General features: G+C 44.3%; 1 protein-coding gene across 1 annotated transcript; it reads right to left on the minus strand.

Moving 5' to 3' along the window:
• Positions 1-6808: 6808 nt before the first annotated feature.
• Positions 6809-17347, minus strand: LOC309568026 (cornifelin homolog; the record flags this gene model as incomplete). Its single annotated transcript, XM_082273600.1, has 3 exons — positions 6809-7034; positions 11986-12122; positions 17248-17347. The coding sequence occupies 3 exons, from the start codon at positions 17345-17347 to the stop codon at positions 6945-6947; spliced, it is 327 nt and encodes a 108-aa protein (XP_082129726.1). The 3' UTR covers positions 6809-6944.
• Positions 17348-17563: the final 216 nt, after the last annotated feature.

A 17563-nucleotide genomic window follows, 5' to 3' on the forward strand; every position in this document is an offset into this window, starting at 1 on the left:
GAGGGACTGTTGCCCCCATAGAGCGGCAGTGAGTGGCCAGACGGGATGCACTTCAATGAGTGGGTGGGGGCGGATACCACCTACCCACCCTCCGCGCGGCATGTAAGAGGGACTAACCTCTCCACAGGGCAGGGTCTATCTATGTCGAGGAGGAGGAGAGAGAGGAGGAAAAGGGAACCCCCAACCAGGTCAGGACATCTGACAGCAGGTAGGAATCACAATTTTAGGTTACCACCCACTGCTATTGCTACAATTATAAATTAATAATTCCATTACATTTTTGCAGTAAATATATTTTTAACAAATATGGAGCACTTTGCAGTACATGAACTTTCACTGCATGTGAACTGGTAAAAGAGTTTGCATTGGTTTCAGCGTGTACAAAGTGCTCCATGCATGCTGAAATCAATGCAAATGCATTTAACAGTTCACAGGCAGTAAAAGTTCATGTACTGCAAAGTGCTCCAAGCTTTAACCACTTCTGGACTGGAAGATTTTCCCCCTTATTGACCAGGCCATTTTTTGCAATTCAGGACTGCATTACTTTAACGGACAATTGCGTGGTCGTGCGACGCTGTACCCTAAAAAAATTGATGTACTTTTTTCCCACAAATAGAGCTTTCTTTTGGTGGTATTTGATCACCTCTGCAATTTTTATTAATTTTGTTATTAAAATTAAAAAAATCAAATTTTTTTTTTATCCTTTTAGGCCAATTTGTTTTCTGCTACATATTTTTGTTAAAAAAAAGAAAATCCCAATAAGCGTATTTTGATTGGTTTGCGCAAAAGTTATCGCGTCTACAAACTAGGAGAAATGTCATTTTCATTTATTTCATTTTTTTTTTTACTAGTAATGGCGGCAATTGCGATTTTTAGCGGGACTGCAGCGGACAGATGGGACCTCTAACTGACTTTTTGACACTTTTGGGGGGACCAGTGACATTACTACAGTAATCAGTGCAAAAAATATGCACTGTTACTGTAATAATGACACTGGCAGGGAAGGGGTTAACCCAGGGGTGATCAAGGGGCTAAATGTGAGCCTAGGGGGTGTTTTCTAACTGTATGGGGGGGGGGGACTTGTGAAATGACCACAGATACATGTGATCCTAAATAGGAGGATCACAGGCGCTCTGTGATCATTTCAGAGAGAACAACAGTCTGCCGCGTGTACAACAGCGGACCGCTCTTCTCTCTCAGTGTGGAGCGATCGCGGGGGCCCGGCGGCAATTGCAGCCACCGGCCCTGTGGATTGGCATCCTCCTTTATTTCTCTCTTGATTGGCATCCTCGCTGCCTAGCGGGGGCCCCCAGGAACACTCCCCAAAATGACGTACCCATACAAAACCACAAAATATACAAGTAGGCACTTTGTACCCACTTTTAAGGTACAGAGAGGAAGAGATGGAGCTCTAAGAGGAAAAGGTGGAGCCTAATGAGGAAGGGGTGGGGTTTACAGATGACAGGGCGGGTCTGAAACATAAAAGGGTGTGGCCTTCACAGGAAGGGGTGGGTCGTAGTTAAATTAGGGGGTGCACGAGTTTAGTCCGGCCTAGGGCAGCACAAAACCTAAATACACCACTGCGTATACCTGTGCCATAAAGTAGTATGAACCAAAGCACCACATATTTATTCCCCACTATTGCAATAGCTGCAATTAAATTTAGTCAATCCCATTTATTAAAAAAAAAAAAAAAAAAGTCAGATAGGCCTAACGTGAGAGTCAGAGGTTCTATACACTGTGGGCAAGCAGGTTTTGAGGACAAAGTGGTGATAAGGCCACACCATCTGTATCTTTTATCTCAGGAATGGCCATGCTATGCAGCACTCATAGAAGGTCATGAAGTGGCTAACAAACTTAGACGCGCAATTGTAATTTGCATCTATTTCTGCAATTCTTTCAGTGTGGCAATGGAAACTGGGACCTCATTTCCTTTAAGCAGGTTTTCCCGTGCTGGTGAGTGATGAGTATCCATACAATTGCATGGAGCCTTTTATCTAAGTAGTGGCTGATGCTAGAAAGCTGACCCCCCAAGGAAACCTATTAATAGCCCTGGCATTTCCTCGTGTGGTGGTCACTCTGATAACATAGGATTCATTATGCTGTTTCTCAGCAAAGACATTTAGATTTACATGCTTATATCTGTACTGTCTGATATGCAATTAATTAGTTAATGCCTCCTAATTTTTGCACCATTGGACACTCATTTTATCACTTTTGCTGTTTGAAGTATGTGAACCTTAAAAGTGAACTTCTCTTATGTGATCCCTTTTGGCTGATGAACATCTCATTGAATGAGTTTTGTTATACACTATATTGTCAAAAGTATTGGGACGTCTGCCTTTGCACACACGAACTTTATAGGCATCCCAGTCTTAGTCCGTAGGGTTCGATATTGAGTTGGCCCACCCTTTGCAGCTATAACAACTTCAATTCTTCTGGGAAGGCTGTCCACAAGGTTTAGGAGTGTCTATGGGAATGTTTGACCATTCTTCCAGGAGCGTATTTGTGAGGTCAGGCACTGATGTTGGACAAGAAGACCTGGCTCGCATTCTGCTTTCTAATTTATCAGAAAGGTGTTCTGTCGGGTTGAGGTCAGGACTCTGTGCAGGCCAGTCAAGTTCCTCCACCCCAAACTCACTCATTTACGTCTTTATGGACCTTGCTTTGTGCACTGGTGTGCAGTCATGTTGGAACAGAAAGGGGCCATCCCCAAACTGTTTTCACAGAGTTGGGAGCATGAAATTGTCCAAAATGTCTTGGTATGCTGATGCCGTAAGAGTTCCCTGGAACTAAGGGTACAAGCCTAACCCCTTAAAAACAACCCCACACCATAATCCCCCTCCACCAAATGATTTGGACCAGTGCACAAAGCAAGGTCCATAAAGACATGGATGAGCGAGTTTGGAATGGAAGAACTTGACTTTCCTGCACAGAGTCCTGACCTCAACCCGATAGAATACCTTTGGCATGAAATAAAGCGCAGACTGCAGGCCAGGCCTTTTCTGCAACATTGGTGCCTAACTTCACAAATGTGCTTCTGAAAGAATGGCCAAACATTCCCATAGACACACTTCTTGTGGACAGCCTTCCCAGAAGAGTTGAAGCTGTTATAGCTGCAAATGGTGGGCTAACTTAATATTGAACCCTACAGACTAAGACTGGGCTGCCATTAAAGTTAATGTACGTGTAAAGGCCGTGTCCCAATACTTTTGGCAATATAGTGTATCTGAGCAAACAAATACCTTTTGATTCTGCCAAAAATCAAGTGAGATGATAACATGCTGTGCTCTCTTATGCTCCTCAGTTATCTGTTAGCATTGTTCCTACTTATCAGAGGACCTTCATAATTATTGCCCTCTATGTTAGAGGGCAAGTGTTTGAGTCCTGTCCTTGGGTGATAACATTGCCCCACCATAGATGTAGTAGCAGTGAGTACCATTGTCACCCTAGGACAGGAGGTATGTTACTGGCCTGATCACCAGGTGAAAATAAGGTAAACTGAGTCTGAAAAAATAAAAACGAATGCAGCCGCCACAAAGATCTACATAGAACAAGGATCTTCATGGCAAAAGCAATTTCAATAAACAATGCAGATTTTAGGACTCCGTTCACACTTGTGCGACCCCATATCATACGATTTCCAGTGCAACTTTGGAGCGCGACTTTAATGTAACTTTGATCCAACTTTACACTCTTTGGCACTAAGTCGCATTAAAAGTTGCATCAAAGTAGTGCAGGCACCTTTTTTCAGCTGCACCCATCTGAACGAGTGTCATTGAGAAAACTGGGCTGCGACTTGTCATATGACTTTATGTGTCCAAAGTCGCATGACAAGTCTCACAACTATAAATGGAGCGTTAAATAATGAAAATGTATTCATATTACCAAGTAAAAGCTTACGCAAGATTTTAATGATTGAGTTTAAGGTAATTTATTGATGGTTGGTTTGGATCTGGCTAGCCTTATAGGTGGATTGAATTGTACAAAATAGTATAAAGAGAACATTCATAATAACTTTTTTTTTTTATCTTAAAAAAATAGAAATCTATGCATACAGATGAAGGAAAACTGAAAATCAACCAAGTAATCTCTGTACAGGTAGATATTATGAAAGAATTATACACACAGCTTTAAAAAAGTGCAAATAGTGGTACCTATGGCAAGCAGAATGGAACTTTCCTTCTAGAGAATAAAACTGAGGGAAGCATCTGATTTGTTGATATGGGCAACACCACATTATCTTTGTATGCCATTGATTATTTTGGAAGGATGCTTTAGTATAGAATACTCATCAATAACTGTTGGCCATATACATGAAAGTGAAAGAATGTCATACTATCCAAAAAAAATTACCTGAATTTGTTACATCACAGGAACTACATCATTGGGTATACTTTGTTAAGCAGTTACCCTTAGGAATTTGTTTTTTCAATAAATTCGTGTAGACCAGCCTTTGTCAATCTTATTACCATAGAGCAGTGGTCTCCAAACTGTGGCCCGGGGGCCAGGTGGGGCCCTTTGCTTGCTTTTATCTGGCCCTTGGGGCACTATTCCTGCCACTGACACCAATGATGGAGCACCATTTCTTCCATTGACACCGATAATAGGGCACTATTCCTCCCACTGACACCAGGGATGGGGCACTATTCCACCCACCGACACCAGGGATGGGGCACTGTTCCACCCACTGACAACAGGGATGGGGCACTGTTCCTGCCACTGACACCAAAGATAGGGCACTATTACACCCACTGACACCAATAATAGGGCACTATTCCACCCACCGACACCAGGGATGGGGCACTTTTCCTGCCACTGACACCAAAGATGGGGCACTATTCCACCCACTGACACCAATAATAGGGCACTATTCCTCTCACTGACCAGGGATGTTGCACTATTCCACCCACTGACAACAGGGATGGGGCACTGTTCCTGCCACTGACACCAATGATGGGACACTATTTCTCCCACTGACACCAGGGATGGGGCGTTATTCCACCCATTGACACCAGGTATGGGGCACTATTCTTCCCCCTGACACCAATGATGGGACACTATTCTTCCCACTAATACCAATGATGGGACACTATTCTTTCCACTAATAGCAATGATGGGGCACTATTCCTTCCACTGACACCAATGATGGGGCCATATTCCTCCCACTAATACCAATAATGGGGCACTATGCCACCCACTGATATCAATGATAAGGCATTATTCCTAACACTGACACCAATGATAAGGCACTATTCCCCCCCCCCCCCGACACCAATGATGGGGCACAATTACTCCCACTGACACCATTAATGGGGCACTATTCCTCCCACTGACATGAATGATGGGGCATTATTCCTCCCACTGACACCAAGAACGGGGCCTTGTTTACTCCCACTGACCCTGGGGTATTTTCTACTCCAACTGTATGTGGTCCGGCCCCATTAAAGCCTTAAAGACAGTAAATTGGCTCTTTGTTTAGAAATTTTGGAGACCCCTGCCCTAGAGGAACCCCTATAATCATTTTCAGGTCTCAGGGAACCCCTACTAAAACCAGTTCATGGAGGGGTCATTGGGAAAAATATACCTTACATTGGTGGTAAGTGGAAAGAAAGTAACTCTTACAGTGGTTGTCAGAATTCCACTCTTACAGTATCCAAAAATATCATTGGGGTCATGCTGCTGGCTTTGCCAATGGAATTGGATCTGAAACTATGCAGACACCATTAAATAGGAAGTTATTTAATTACAGCTCAAGGATCCCTAAGCTATCTCTGGAGGAACCCTAGGGTTCCATTGAAACCTGGTTGAGAATGGCTGGTGTAGAGGAAACAGTAAAGTGACATTTTTGGTTATTGTTGGCTGTTGCCCTTTACATATTATTATTTTTTAAGACCCCATTCACACTAGCGCGACTTGTCAGGCGACTTGGTCGCCTGACAAGTCGCGGTCGGTCGCCTGCCATTGATTAGCACAGGACCCGTTCTAATAGGAGCGACACAAGTCACTCCGACTTAGAAAAAGGGTCCTGTACTACTTTGGGGCGACCTGGAGGTGACTTACATTGACTTCAATTATATGAAGTCTGTGCAAGTCGCGCTGAGGTCGCGGTGCACAGGTCGCCCCAGCAAGTCGTGTCGCCCCTGTCTGAACGGGGTCTAAGGGCCAATTTTACCCAAACTTGATATTCAGTTTACTTTGGATGCAGACAGCTTGAACCACATACCAGTTTCATATATCTCCATTGATAAAGAATCCCAACCAGATTGTCCAATTTTGCCTACATACCATTACAAAGCCATCAGATGTCACACAATGCATTTTGTACAAATAGTTGAAGTACTTTAAAATTCAGTTGTAAGTGAGTGCATTGCAGCTTTTGCTACACTGATTTAGAGCCCACTCAACACCAATTTGTGTTAACATCTACGTTTGTGCAAAGGTATTAATGCAATGGTATTCATTTTTAATGGCACCCCAACGGAAAAATCCACCTAGGCTATAGATATGAAAGCCATGTGACTTGTGCTGGTATGTTATGGGATGCCCTATTGCAGAATACACAGTTAGGTGCCCTAGGTGAAATCTTAGTGCTGGTATTCTGAGACTGACAAGGGAGGCCAGAGGGTAATTTAACATCACTGCCTGGATTTTTGGAACTGGCATTTATATAAAGACATTAAGGGAAAATAAATAAAAATGTCAGATTCAGTTATCAACTTGGCTCTAAATGCTTTCAAATTTTTAGCTAGTAATGTTGTGTCCATGCAAAATCACAGTCCTTCCTGAAGTGCTTCCAGAGGTTGGTTGGGAAGGGGGGTCATGGGAGACAGACGTGGTAACCTCTCCCCCTTCAATGAGATTTTAGTGTTGTTTTTCAGGTTCTCTTAAAGGTGAAAACAGTCCATGGATGCCCGCCATGATACCATCTTGCTAATGGGTCCTCATTTCCTTGCCTTCATCTCCCGTGCCATCTGACAGAGGGTGCACTGTCCGCAGAATGTGGTGCTCACCCAATCATCACAGATACTTCCCTGTAGGTCAAAGAAAGAGATAACTTAGACATCATGGACTATTTTGAAAAGATAGATCTATGAAGAATTCTTTAAAAAAATTAGCCTGATTGTCAAGGGAAGGGATTTCAAGTAGAACTATGGGCAAAATAAAAAATTGCATACATGATGCAGTTTGTCAATAGCATTATTTTTGTGCCCCCATCCAACATTTTTATTATTGCATGTTTATCCTACCAGTAGATCTATTATTTTATTACTTTTTGTAATGGACCAAGTTGTCCAGCAAAAGTGCAAGTTACTATCACTGAAGTCTCAGTTGTAGAGGTTAAATAATCAGAGTAGCCTGTCAATCAACCAGCAGGAACATTGATTGCAGCAGAATGGAGATCACTTAAAGAATTGTACAAAACTATAACTATTCTTTATGAATTCTTTTTTCTTTTTAATCTTGACTATATTAAATAAAATGTACACAAAAACACTATAAAAATATATATAAAAACACTATACATTCTCTTTAAAAAAAAAAAAAAAAAACATTTTTTAAAACGGAACTAAACTCTCTCAATCATCAGTACTCTTTTTGATCATTACCTTGGTAGCCTTAGTAAATAGATAGGAGTGTATATTATATTTACTTGTTTAAAACTTTTTTACATTTCTCTAGTTGCTTCCTGGTTCCTGGCCTAGGCAAAAGCGATGTCATGCATCCCAGGAGTCTTTGTGGGCCTTTTTTTATCCCATCTGGAGGAGGGGGCTTTTTCAGCTAAGCACACACTTCTAAGCTAAGGGCAGATGGGCTCAAGGAAGCCAATGCTACATGAATCATCTGCCCCCTACCAGTGGCGTAGCGTGGGGGGTGCAGGGGGGGCCGGCCGCACCGGGCGCAACATCTGGGGGGGGCGCATCCTCAGTGTCACTCTGTCTGTCTCTGACATACACAGTTCACACACTGTCTGCGGCTGCCTCCATCTTTAGGCTGGGAGATGTCCAGCGCGGCCGCCCTATGACTGAAAATGGCGGGTCGGGGCGGGGCTGGACTGTGCCTCACCTGTGCATTGGTGTAGGGTGGGGTGGCGTTGAAAGCCAAGCCCCGCCTATGCCGCCTCTCTTCACTGCTCAGTCAGTTTAGCAGCGAGTGAGTCAGCAGCCTGCCACTGTTAGAGTGGGTTTTTTTTAATCACCTGATTAGAGCCAGAGGCCATAATAGGCTTCAAAAAAGGTTGGACCCAGGGCGCAGAGCAGTGCGCCCCAAGCCCACCCATTGTGTGACAATAGCGAATGAAAATTCGCTATTGTCACACGGATCCACCTCCTGGTGAATCAGGAAGCGGGTCCGAGACCCGCTTCCTGATTGGCCAAAAGGCGAACGCATGCCATTGGCCGAGGAGGAGGCGGGAGGACTTGAGGAGACTTGCTGGGAACTGAGAAGAAGCCGCTGCTGCAGGTAGGTCTCTCTGCATTGAAGGAGGCACGCTGGTCTGTCTGCATTGAAAGGGGGCACGATGATCTCTCTGCATTGAAGGGGGCACGCTGGTCATTCTGCATTGAAAGGGGGCACGCTGGTCTCTCTGCATTGAAAGGGGGCACGCTGGTCATTCTGCATTGAAAGGGGGCACGCTGGTCATTCTGCATTGAAGGGGGCACGCTGGTCTCTCTGCATTGAAAGGGGGCACGCTGGTCATTGAAACTTGTATTTAGATGCATTTTACTTTAATTACATCAGTATTTTCATAACAAACAATACATGTGCTTAGGGGGTAAGGGTTTCTTTAACTAATCTAGTGGAAGAGAATCGAGTGCTAAAATCCCGCGGGTTAGGGGGCGCACATTACTTGCCTTGCCCCGGGTGCTGACAACCCACGCTACGCCACTGCCCCCTACTCAGGATGGCTGCAGCTATCAATGCTAGAGGGGAGTTTTTTAAAGTGATTTCTTAACAAAATAAAGCATAGAGACATGGATGGGGGAGTTTGCTTTGAATATTAAAAATAAATGAAATGGTGTTTTCAGTTTATGGTTCTCTGATAGAGTTTACAGTTTGATATAAATATATATATATATATATATATATATATATATATATAGGTCCCTCTCAAAAAATTAGCATATTGTGATAAAGTTCATTATTTTTTGTAATGTACTGATAAACATTAGACTTTCATATATTTTAGATCCATTACACACAACTGAAGTAGTGCAAGCCTTTTATTGTTTTAATATTGATGATTTTGGCATACAGCTCATGAAAACCCAAAATTCCTATCTCAAAAAATTAGCATATCATGAAAAGGTTCTCTAAACGAGCTATTAACCTAATCATCTGAATCAACTAATTAACTCTAAACACCTGCAAAAGATTCCTGAGGCTTTTAAAAACTCCCAGCCTGGTTCATTACTCAAAACCGCAATCATGGGTAAGACTGCCGACCTGACTGCTGTCCAGAAGGCCATCATTGACACCCTAAAGCAAGAGGGTAAGACACAGAAAGAAATTTCTGAATGAATAGGCTGTTCCCAGAGTGCTGTATCAAGGCACCTCAGTGGGAAGTCTGTGGGAAGGAAAAAGTGTGGCAGAAAACGCTGCAGAACGAGAAGAGGTGACCGGACCCTGAGGAAGATTGTGGAGAAGGACCGATTCCAGACCTTGGGGGACCTGCGGAAGCAGTGGACTGAGTCTGGAGTAGAAACATCTAGAGCCACCGTGTACAGGCGTGTGCAGGAAATGGGCTACAGGTGCCGCATTCCCCAGGTCAAGCCACTTTTGAACCAGAAACAGCGGCAGAAGCGCCTGACCTAGGCTACAGAGAAGCAGCACTGGACTGTTGCTCAGTGGTCCAACGTACTTTTTTCGGATGAAAGCAAATTTTGCATGTCATTCGGAAATCAAGGTGCCAGAGTCTGGAGGAAGACTGGGGAGAGGGAAATGCCAAAATGCTTGAAGTCCAGTGTCAAGTACCCACAGTCAGTGATGGTCTGGGGTACCATGTCAGCTGCTGGTGTTGGTCCACTGTGTTTTATCAAGGGCAGGGTCAATGCAGCTAGCTATCAGGAGATTTTGGAGCACTTCATGCTTCCATCTGCTGAAAAGCTTTATGGAGATGAAGATTTCATTTTTCAGCACGACCTGGCACCTGCTCACAGTGCCAAAACCACTGGCAAATGGTTTACTGACCATGGTATTACTGTGCTCAATTGGCCTGCCAACTCTCTGACCTGAACCCCATCGAGAATCTGTGGATTCTGTGGATGTTGTGAAGAGAAAGTTGAGAGACGCAAGACCCAACACTCTGGATGAGCTCAAGGCCGCTATCGAAGCATCCTGGGCCTCCATAACACCTCAGCAGTGCCACAGGCTGATTGCCTCCATGCCACGCCGTATTGAAGCAGTCATTTCTGCAAAAGGTTTCCCGACCAAGTATTGAGTGCATAACTGAACATAATTATTTGAAGGTTGACTTTTTTGGATTAAAAACACTTTTTTTTTATTGGTCGGATGAAATATGCTAATTTTTGGAGATAGGAATTTTGGTTTTTCATGAGCTGTATGCCAAAATCATCAATATTAAAACAATAAAAGGCTTGCACTACTTCAGTTGTGTGTAATGAATCTAAAATATATGAAAGTCTAATGTTTATCAGTACATTACAGAAAATAATGAACTTTATCACAATATGCTAATTTTTTGAGAGGGACCTGTATATATATATATATAGTAACATAGTTAGTGAAGTTGAAAAAAGACATCAGTCCATCCAGTTCAACCTATGATGTGTGTGTGTGTGTTTGCTGTTAACCGTACATTGTATACCCCTGTATGTTGTGGTCTTTAAGGTGCCCATCTAATAGTTTTTTGAAACTATCGATGCTCCCTGCTGATACGACTGCTTGCGGAAGAGAATTCCACATCCTTACTGCTCTTACAGTGAAGAACCCCCTGCGTATTTTAAGGTTAAACCGCCTTTCCTCTAGTTTTAGTGAGTGGCCACGTGTCTTATTGTATTCCCTTTCTCTGAATAGGTTTTTCCATATGCTAGGGTTGCCAGTACAGTATTTGTACATTGATATCATATCCCCCCTCAAGCGTCTCTTCTCCAGAGAGAATAGGTTCAGTGCTTGTAGTCTTTCCTCATAGCTGATGTCCTCCATTCCCCTAATTATTTTTGTTGCCCTTCTCTGGACTTTCTCCAGTTCCAGCACATCCTTCCTGGGGACCGGTGCCCAGAGCTGGATAGCATACTCCAGATGTGGCCGGACCAGAGTCTTGTAGAGTGGGAGAATAATCTCTTTATTTCTGGAGTGAATCCCCATTTTTTATGCATCCCAGTATTCTGTTGGCTTTGCTTGCAGCGGCTTGGCATTGCATATGATATTTACATATATATAAAAATACATTTTTTAAACATTTTTTGTTCGTTTTTTTCCTCCGCTACCTTTGGGGTTTAGCTATCATATATGTATATAAGTATTGTGTATCTTATTCGAATTGTTGAAGATGTTGCATATAATGTTTGTTTTTTCTATTCCTAGATAATTTTTGATCATTTACATCTGTTCAAGAGATAGGAGGTCCTGAGGAAGCGGGAACACCCGCGAAATGCATCAACCTTATCTCTTAAATTTGATCAACAACTGTGCATGCTGGCAGTAGATGTTGATTTCTGGTATTAATATGTAAACAGCCACATGGAATATGTGATTGTAAATATGTTTTACTGTTAGAAATAAAATTTGTACTTTTATAATATTCTTGGATCTATTGGTGTCTACCGGAGGGGTATATAAAGTCCTATTGTCTATATTGTTGAGATACATTTGAATTAAGGATGATACCCTCCAATGACACATGTTTCTAATAGAAACCTTCCCCACATACATTCAATTATTTCTTTGCTCAGATACAGTTTAGCTCTACTTTAATAACTAAAACAGCAGAAATGACTGTGTGCCTTATAGCCTAATCCGTACCGGGATGTGGTATCGTTCTCTCATACCAGTGCGCAGGGCCAGCGTGCTACCAAAGAGAAGTTGCAAGCAGCAGCACTCCCCGAAGTCTGAGGCTACTCTGCATGCCAAAATGCAAGGGACGAATGTTCCACAAAGGCCTGCAAATGAGAAGAACTTTAGGTTAATGAAACAAAGTCAAAAAGATCTCAAGAAAGTGGGTTGAAGGATGCTGGGGATCATTTTAGCTGGAAGAGGACTGGCACCACAATTAGGGGGCCTGTATTTTGTAATGACTTGAGAGAACATGTGGCAGGTAGAAAATGATCAGATGTTTCAAATTCAGAATTCAAACAGACTTGCCAAAAAATTTGGATAACATCAGACTAGAAAGTTCCTCCACTCCAAGCTCCTGCTCCCCGGCACAACTTGATTGCCAGGTTCAAGAGGCAAGCTGAGCTGTCCATGCTCTGTAACCAGTTTTTTTGAAAAGTTGATGGCTGTGCTGGACTGACCTACTCAATAGAGGGTCTGTGGGTGGGTGGTAGGTGAGAAAGAGCCACTTGGGGAAATTAACTCCCAAGCAATCTGGCCCGACTGGATGGAAAAAGGCAGTGGACCCTTGTTAAGGGGTCTGGGCTGCTACCTTAAGATACGGCCTAGTGGTCGTTTCCAAAGTTTCTAATGGTAGTCGGTTAAAGGAGCGCCCAAAAACATCAATTGGAATCCCACTTAGATCAAAAGATCATTGTTTTATTGGTACATTTTCTGCTACCAATAAAAGAAGGAACTTTTGATCTAAGTGGAATTCTTATTGCTGATTTTGGGTGCTCCTTTAACCGACTATGCTTTGTAACCAGGAATAGAGGAAAAGTGCCGTACACTGGGTAGATCACAACCTTCCATATCTATTGTAGAAACTGTCCACAAACATCATGGCAATGCCAGTCCCTGTGGCAAAACCCCACAGTGCAGCTTCGTTTACACATATCTGTAAATGATATACATTTATTACAAAAATAAAATATACTGGCAAAAAGAGGATATGTGCTGGCCCCTGTAGGTGATGGGACAGGGTGGGTGGCCAAGGGCAGATATTGTCATACATAGATGCATATGAGACCATTTGAGCATGGCAAGTCTAATGCAATAGGTATGTCATACATGAGAGAAAGTGCATATAAGTCCATCAATGCGTGGCAAGTCTAAAGTAATTGTTATAGGTGTGTTGATAGGAGATGGGTGCTGGCTCGTGGGACGGCTGCTATAGGAGATGGTTGCTGACTCATGGGCTGGCTGCTATTGGAGATGGTTGCTGGCTCGTGGGAAGGCTGGTATAGGAGATGGGTGCTGGCTCGTGGGATGGCTGCTATAGGAGATGGGTGCTGGCTCATGGGACGGCTGCTATAGGAGATGGGTGCTGGCTCGTGGGACGGCTGCTATAGAAGATGAGTGCTGGCTCGTGGGACGGCTACTATAGGAGATGGGTGCTGGCTCGTGGGACAGCTGCTATAGGAGATGGGTGCTGGCTCGTGGGACGGCTGCTTTAGGAGATGGGTGCTGGCTCGTGGGATGGCTGCTTTAGGAGATGGGTGCTGGCTCATGGGATGGCTGCTATAGGAGATGGGTGCTGGCTCGTGAGATGGCTGCTATAGGAGATGGGTGCTGGCTCGTGAGACGGCTGCTATAGGAGATGGGTGCTGGCTCGTGAGACAGCTGCTATAGGAGATGGGTGCTGGCTCGTGGGACGGCTGCTATAGGAGATGGGTGCTGGCTCGTGGGATGGGTGCTGGCTCGTGAGACGGCTGCTATAGGAGTTTAGTGCTGGCTCGTGGGACGGCTGCTATAGGAGATGGGTGCTGGCTCATGGGACAGCTGCTATAGGAGATGGGTGCTGGCTCGTGGGATGGCTGCTATAGGAGATGGGTGCTGGCTTGTGGGACGGCTGCTATAGGAGATGGGTGCTGGCTCGTGGGACGGCTCCTATAGGAGATGGGTGCTGGCTTGTGGGATGGGTGCTGGCTCGTGAGACGGCTGCTATAGGAGATGGGTGCTGGCTCGTGGGACGGCTACTATAGGAGATGGGTGCTGGCTTGTGGGACGGCTCATAAAGGAGATGGGTGCTGGCTCGTGGGACGGCTGCTATAGGAGATGGGTGCTGGCTCGTGGGACGGCTGCTTTAGGAGATGGGTGCTGGCTCGTGGGATGGCTGCTTTAGGAGATGGGTGCTGGCTCGTGGGATGGCTGCTATAGGAGATGAGTGCTGGCTCGTGAGACGGCTGCTATAGGAGATGGGTGCTGGCTCGTGAGACGGCTGCTATAGGAGATGGGTGCTGGCTCGTGGGACGGCTGCTATAGGAGATGGGTGCTGGCTCGTGGGACGGCTGCTATAGGAGATGGGTGCTGGCTCGTGAGACGGCTGCTATAGGAGATGAGTGCTGGCTCGTGGGACGGCTGCTATAGGAGATGGGTGCTGGCTCGTGGGACGGCTGCTATAGGAGATGGGTGCTGGCTCGTGGGATGGCTGCTATAGGAGACGGCTGCTATGGCGCTTCTGTTTTTCTACGTTCATTGCATAGTGATTTTACTGTGTATATATACTGTATGTTACCACTTATCCACGTACATTTACTGCAGCAGTGCGGTCCTTAAGCGCAAAATCACGTACCTGATTTTGTAAAAGAGCTCTAGGGGGTGCACGTGCGCGGCCGGAGCCACGCCCCCGCTGTGATTGGACTCAGCGGAAGCCAATCAATGGGCGACCTCCCGCGATTGTTCAGGAGAATCAAAAAGGAACAGGGGTCAGCCGATGTAAACAAGGCAGACGGCTGTTCTGTCAGACAGGAAGATCTCTCTCTTCCTGCAGTCAGTCCATTCCCCACACACAGTTAGAAAGCATTCCCTAGGAGCACACTTAACCCTTTGATTGCCCCTGATGTTAACCCCTTTCCTTGCCAAATGTCATTTATACAGTAAGGGTCCTTTCACACGGTCCGCCTCCGTCAGCGGACTGTGTTCTGCTCAGCGGGCATCAATCCGCCGATCCACGCTGAGCAGGCGGATGACAGCTCCGTCTCCGTTCTGTGTGCGGAGATGGAGCTGTCAGATCCCCGCTGTCCTCTATGAGGGAATCGGATTAGATCTTATCCGATCCCCTGGATGGATGGAAAATAGGGTTTTCATCTGTCAGGATTTCACGGACAGGATTGGATCGGATAGCAGCGGGTGTCAGCGGAGATGTCTCCACTGACACCTGCTACCCCATAGGGATGCATGGAGCATCCGATCAGATCCGCCTAAAAAACTGACAGGCGGATCTGATCGGATCGTTCGTGTGAAAGGGGCCTAACAGTGCATATTTTTAGCACTGATCACTGTATTGGTGTCACTGGTCCCCAAAAAGTGTCACATTGGGGTTGATTTACTAAAACTGGAGAGTACAAAAACCTGGTGCAGCTCTGCATAGAAACCAATCAGCTTCCAGGTTATTTTATCAAAGCCTAATTGAACAATCTGAAGTTAGAAGCTGATTGGCTACCATGCACAGCTGCACCAGATTTTGAACTCTCCAGTTTTAGTAAATCTACCCTTTAGTGTTTGGTCTGTCCCCCGCAATGTCGCAGTCCTGCTAAAAATTGCTGATCGCCACCATTGCTATTAAAAACAATTAAAAAAATAAAAAATCCATAAATGTATCCCATAGTTTGTAGACGCGATAACTTTTGCACAAATCAATTAATATATGCTTTTTTGGGATTTTTTTTTACCAAAAATTTGTAGCAGAATACAAACTGGCCTAAACTGATAAAGAAATTCGATTTTTAAAATTTTATTATTGGATGCGTTTAATATAGTAGTATAGTTAAGTAAGAAATGTTGTTTCTTTTTTTTTGTTTAAGCGCAAAAAATTAAAATCGCACAAATACAACCAAAAGAAAGCTCTATTTGTGGGAAAAAAGGACATAAATTTTAGTTGGGTACAGTGCGCACAACCGAGCAATTGTCCGTTAAAGTAACGCAGTGCCGTATCGCAAAAAATTACCTGGTCATTAACCACTTCAGCCCCGGAAGGATTTGCCCCCTTAATGACCAGGCCCTATTTTGCGATTGGGCACTGCGTTACTTTAATGGACAATTGCGCGGTCGTGCGACACTGTACCCAAACTAAATTTATTTCCTTTTTTTCCCACAAATAGAGCTTTCTTTTGGTGGCATTTGATCACCTGTGCGATTTTTATTTTTTGCGCTATGAACAAAAAAAGAGCAACAATTTTGAAAAAAAAACAATATTTTTCACATTCTTGAAAATTTAAAAAAAAAATGTTTCAAATTTTTTTTAAATAAAAAAAAGTAAATAATAAAAATTTTAAAATCAAATTTTTTTAACATTTTAGGCCAATTTGTTTTCTGCTACATAGTTTTGATAAAAAAAATCGCAATAATCATATTTTGAATGGTTTGCGCAAAAGTTATTGTGTTTACTAACTACAGGAAAGATTTATGTCATTTTTTTTGTAACTAGTAATGGCGGCGATCTGCGATTTTTTTTTTGTGGGACTGCGACATTGCGGCGGACAGATCGGACCCCTGACTGACATTTTTGACACTTTTGGGGGTACCAGTGACATAACTACAGTAATCAGTGCTATACATATGCACTGTTACTGTAAAAATGACACTGGCAGGGAAGGGGTTAACTTTACTGGTGATCAATGGATTAAATGTGTCCCTAGGGGTGTGATTCTAACTGTGGAGGGGCGTGGCTTGTGATGTAATCACAGAGACATACGATCCTACATAGCAGGATCGCATAGGATCTGTGATTACTTCAGTGAGAATGACAGACGGCTGTGTTTACATCAGCCGCCTGTCCTTCTCTCACTGCAGCGGGAGATCGCGAGTGGCCGGCAGCCATCGGAGCCACTGGTCACACGCACTGACTCCCCAGCTGAGAAGCGGGGGCGGGATCACGCCTTCGGCGGGGCGCGATCGCCCCCTAGCTCCTCCCAGGCTAGCGCCGTACATGTATGGTACTTTGCCTGGGAGCGCCAGACTGCGGCGGGCGGTCGGCAAGCGGTTAAACACAAAGTGAGTTCAGATTGGTGCATCAGAAGAAGCATTTTAGTGGTAATAAGCGTGTCTAGTGATTAGAGCCAGTTAAAACACAGATTGCCTACTTCAAAATCTCCATGCAAGCCCATTCATTCCTATGTCTCAATTTGTAAACTATAGGGAGAAATTATAGATATCCATTAATATGCCTTTTGGGTACATAGAGATACATACAGATGCCCATGTCTGAACAGCAGTCAAAAACACTGGAGCCCCATTGGCTGGAAGTGTACGCCTGCACTGCCTGGGGCTGGTTGGTCACTGGATATGACATGATGACCTGGAATAGAACACAAATAAGACGTCATCAATCAGGCTGGGAAACGGTAAGCATGCATTGAACTTCATACACCTTAATACTGGATCTACTAGACAGAACATGCAGAGGACCTGTACTTTGACTCTAAAGGGCAAAGCAACAAGTTCACTTTAACTCTGGCCCCTGCAGATGCTGATACTTTTCTTTGATAGCAGGAATAGTCAGCAATGG

The sequence above is a fragment of the Pelophylax lessonae genome, assembly GCF_965119305.1.
Source record: "Pelophylax lessonae genome assembly, chromosome: 12".
In the NCBI taxonomy this organism is placed as follows: domain Eukaryota; kingdom Metazoa; phylum Chordata; class Amphibia; order Anura; family Ranidae; genus Pelophylax; species Pelophylax lessonae.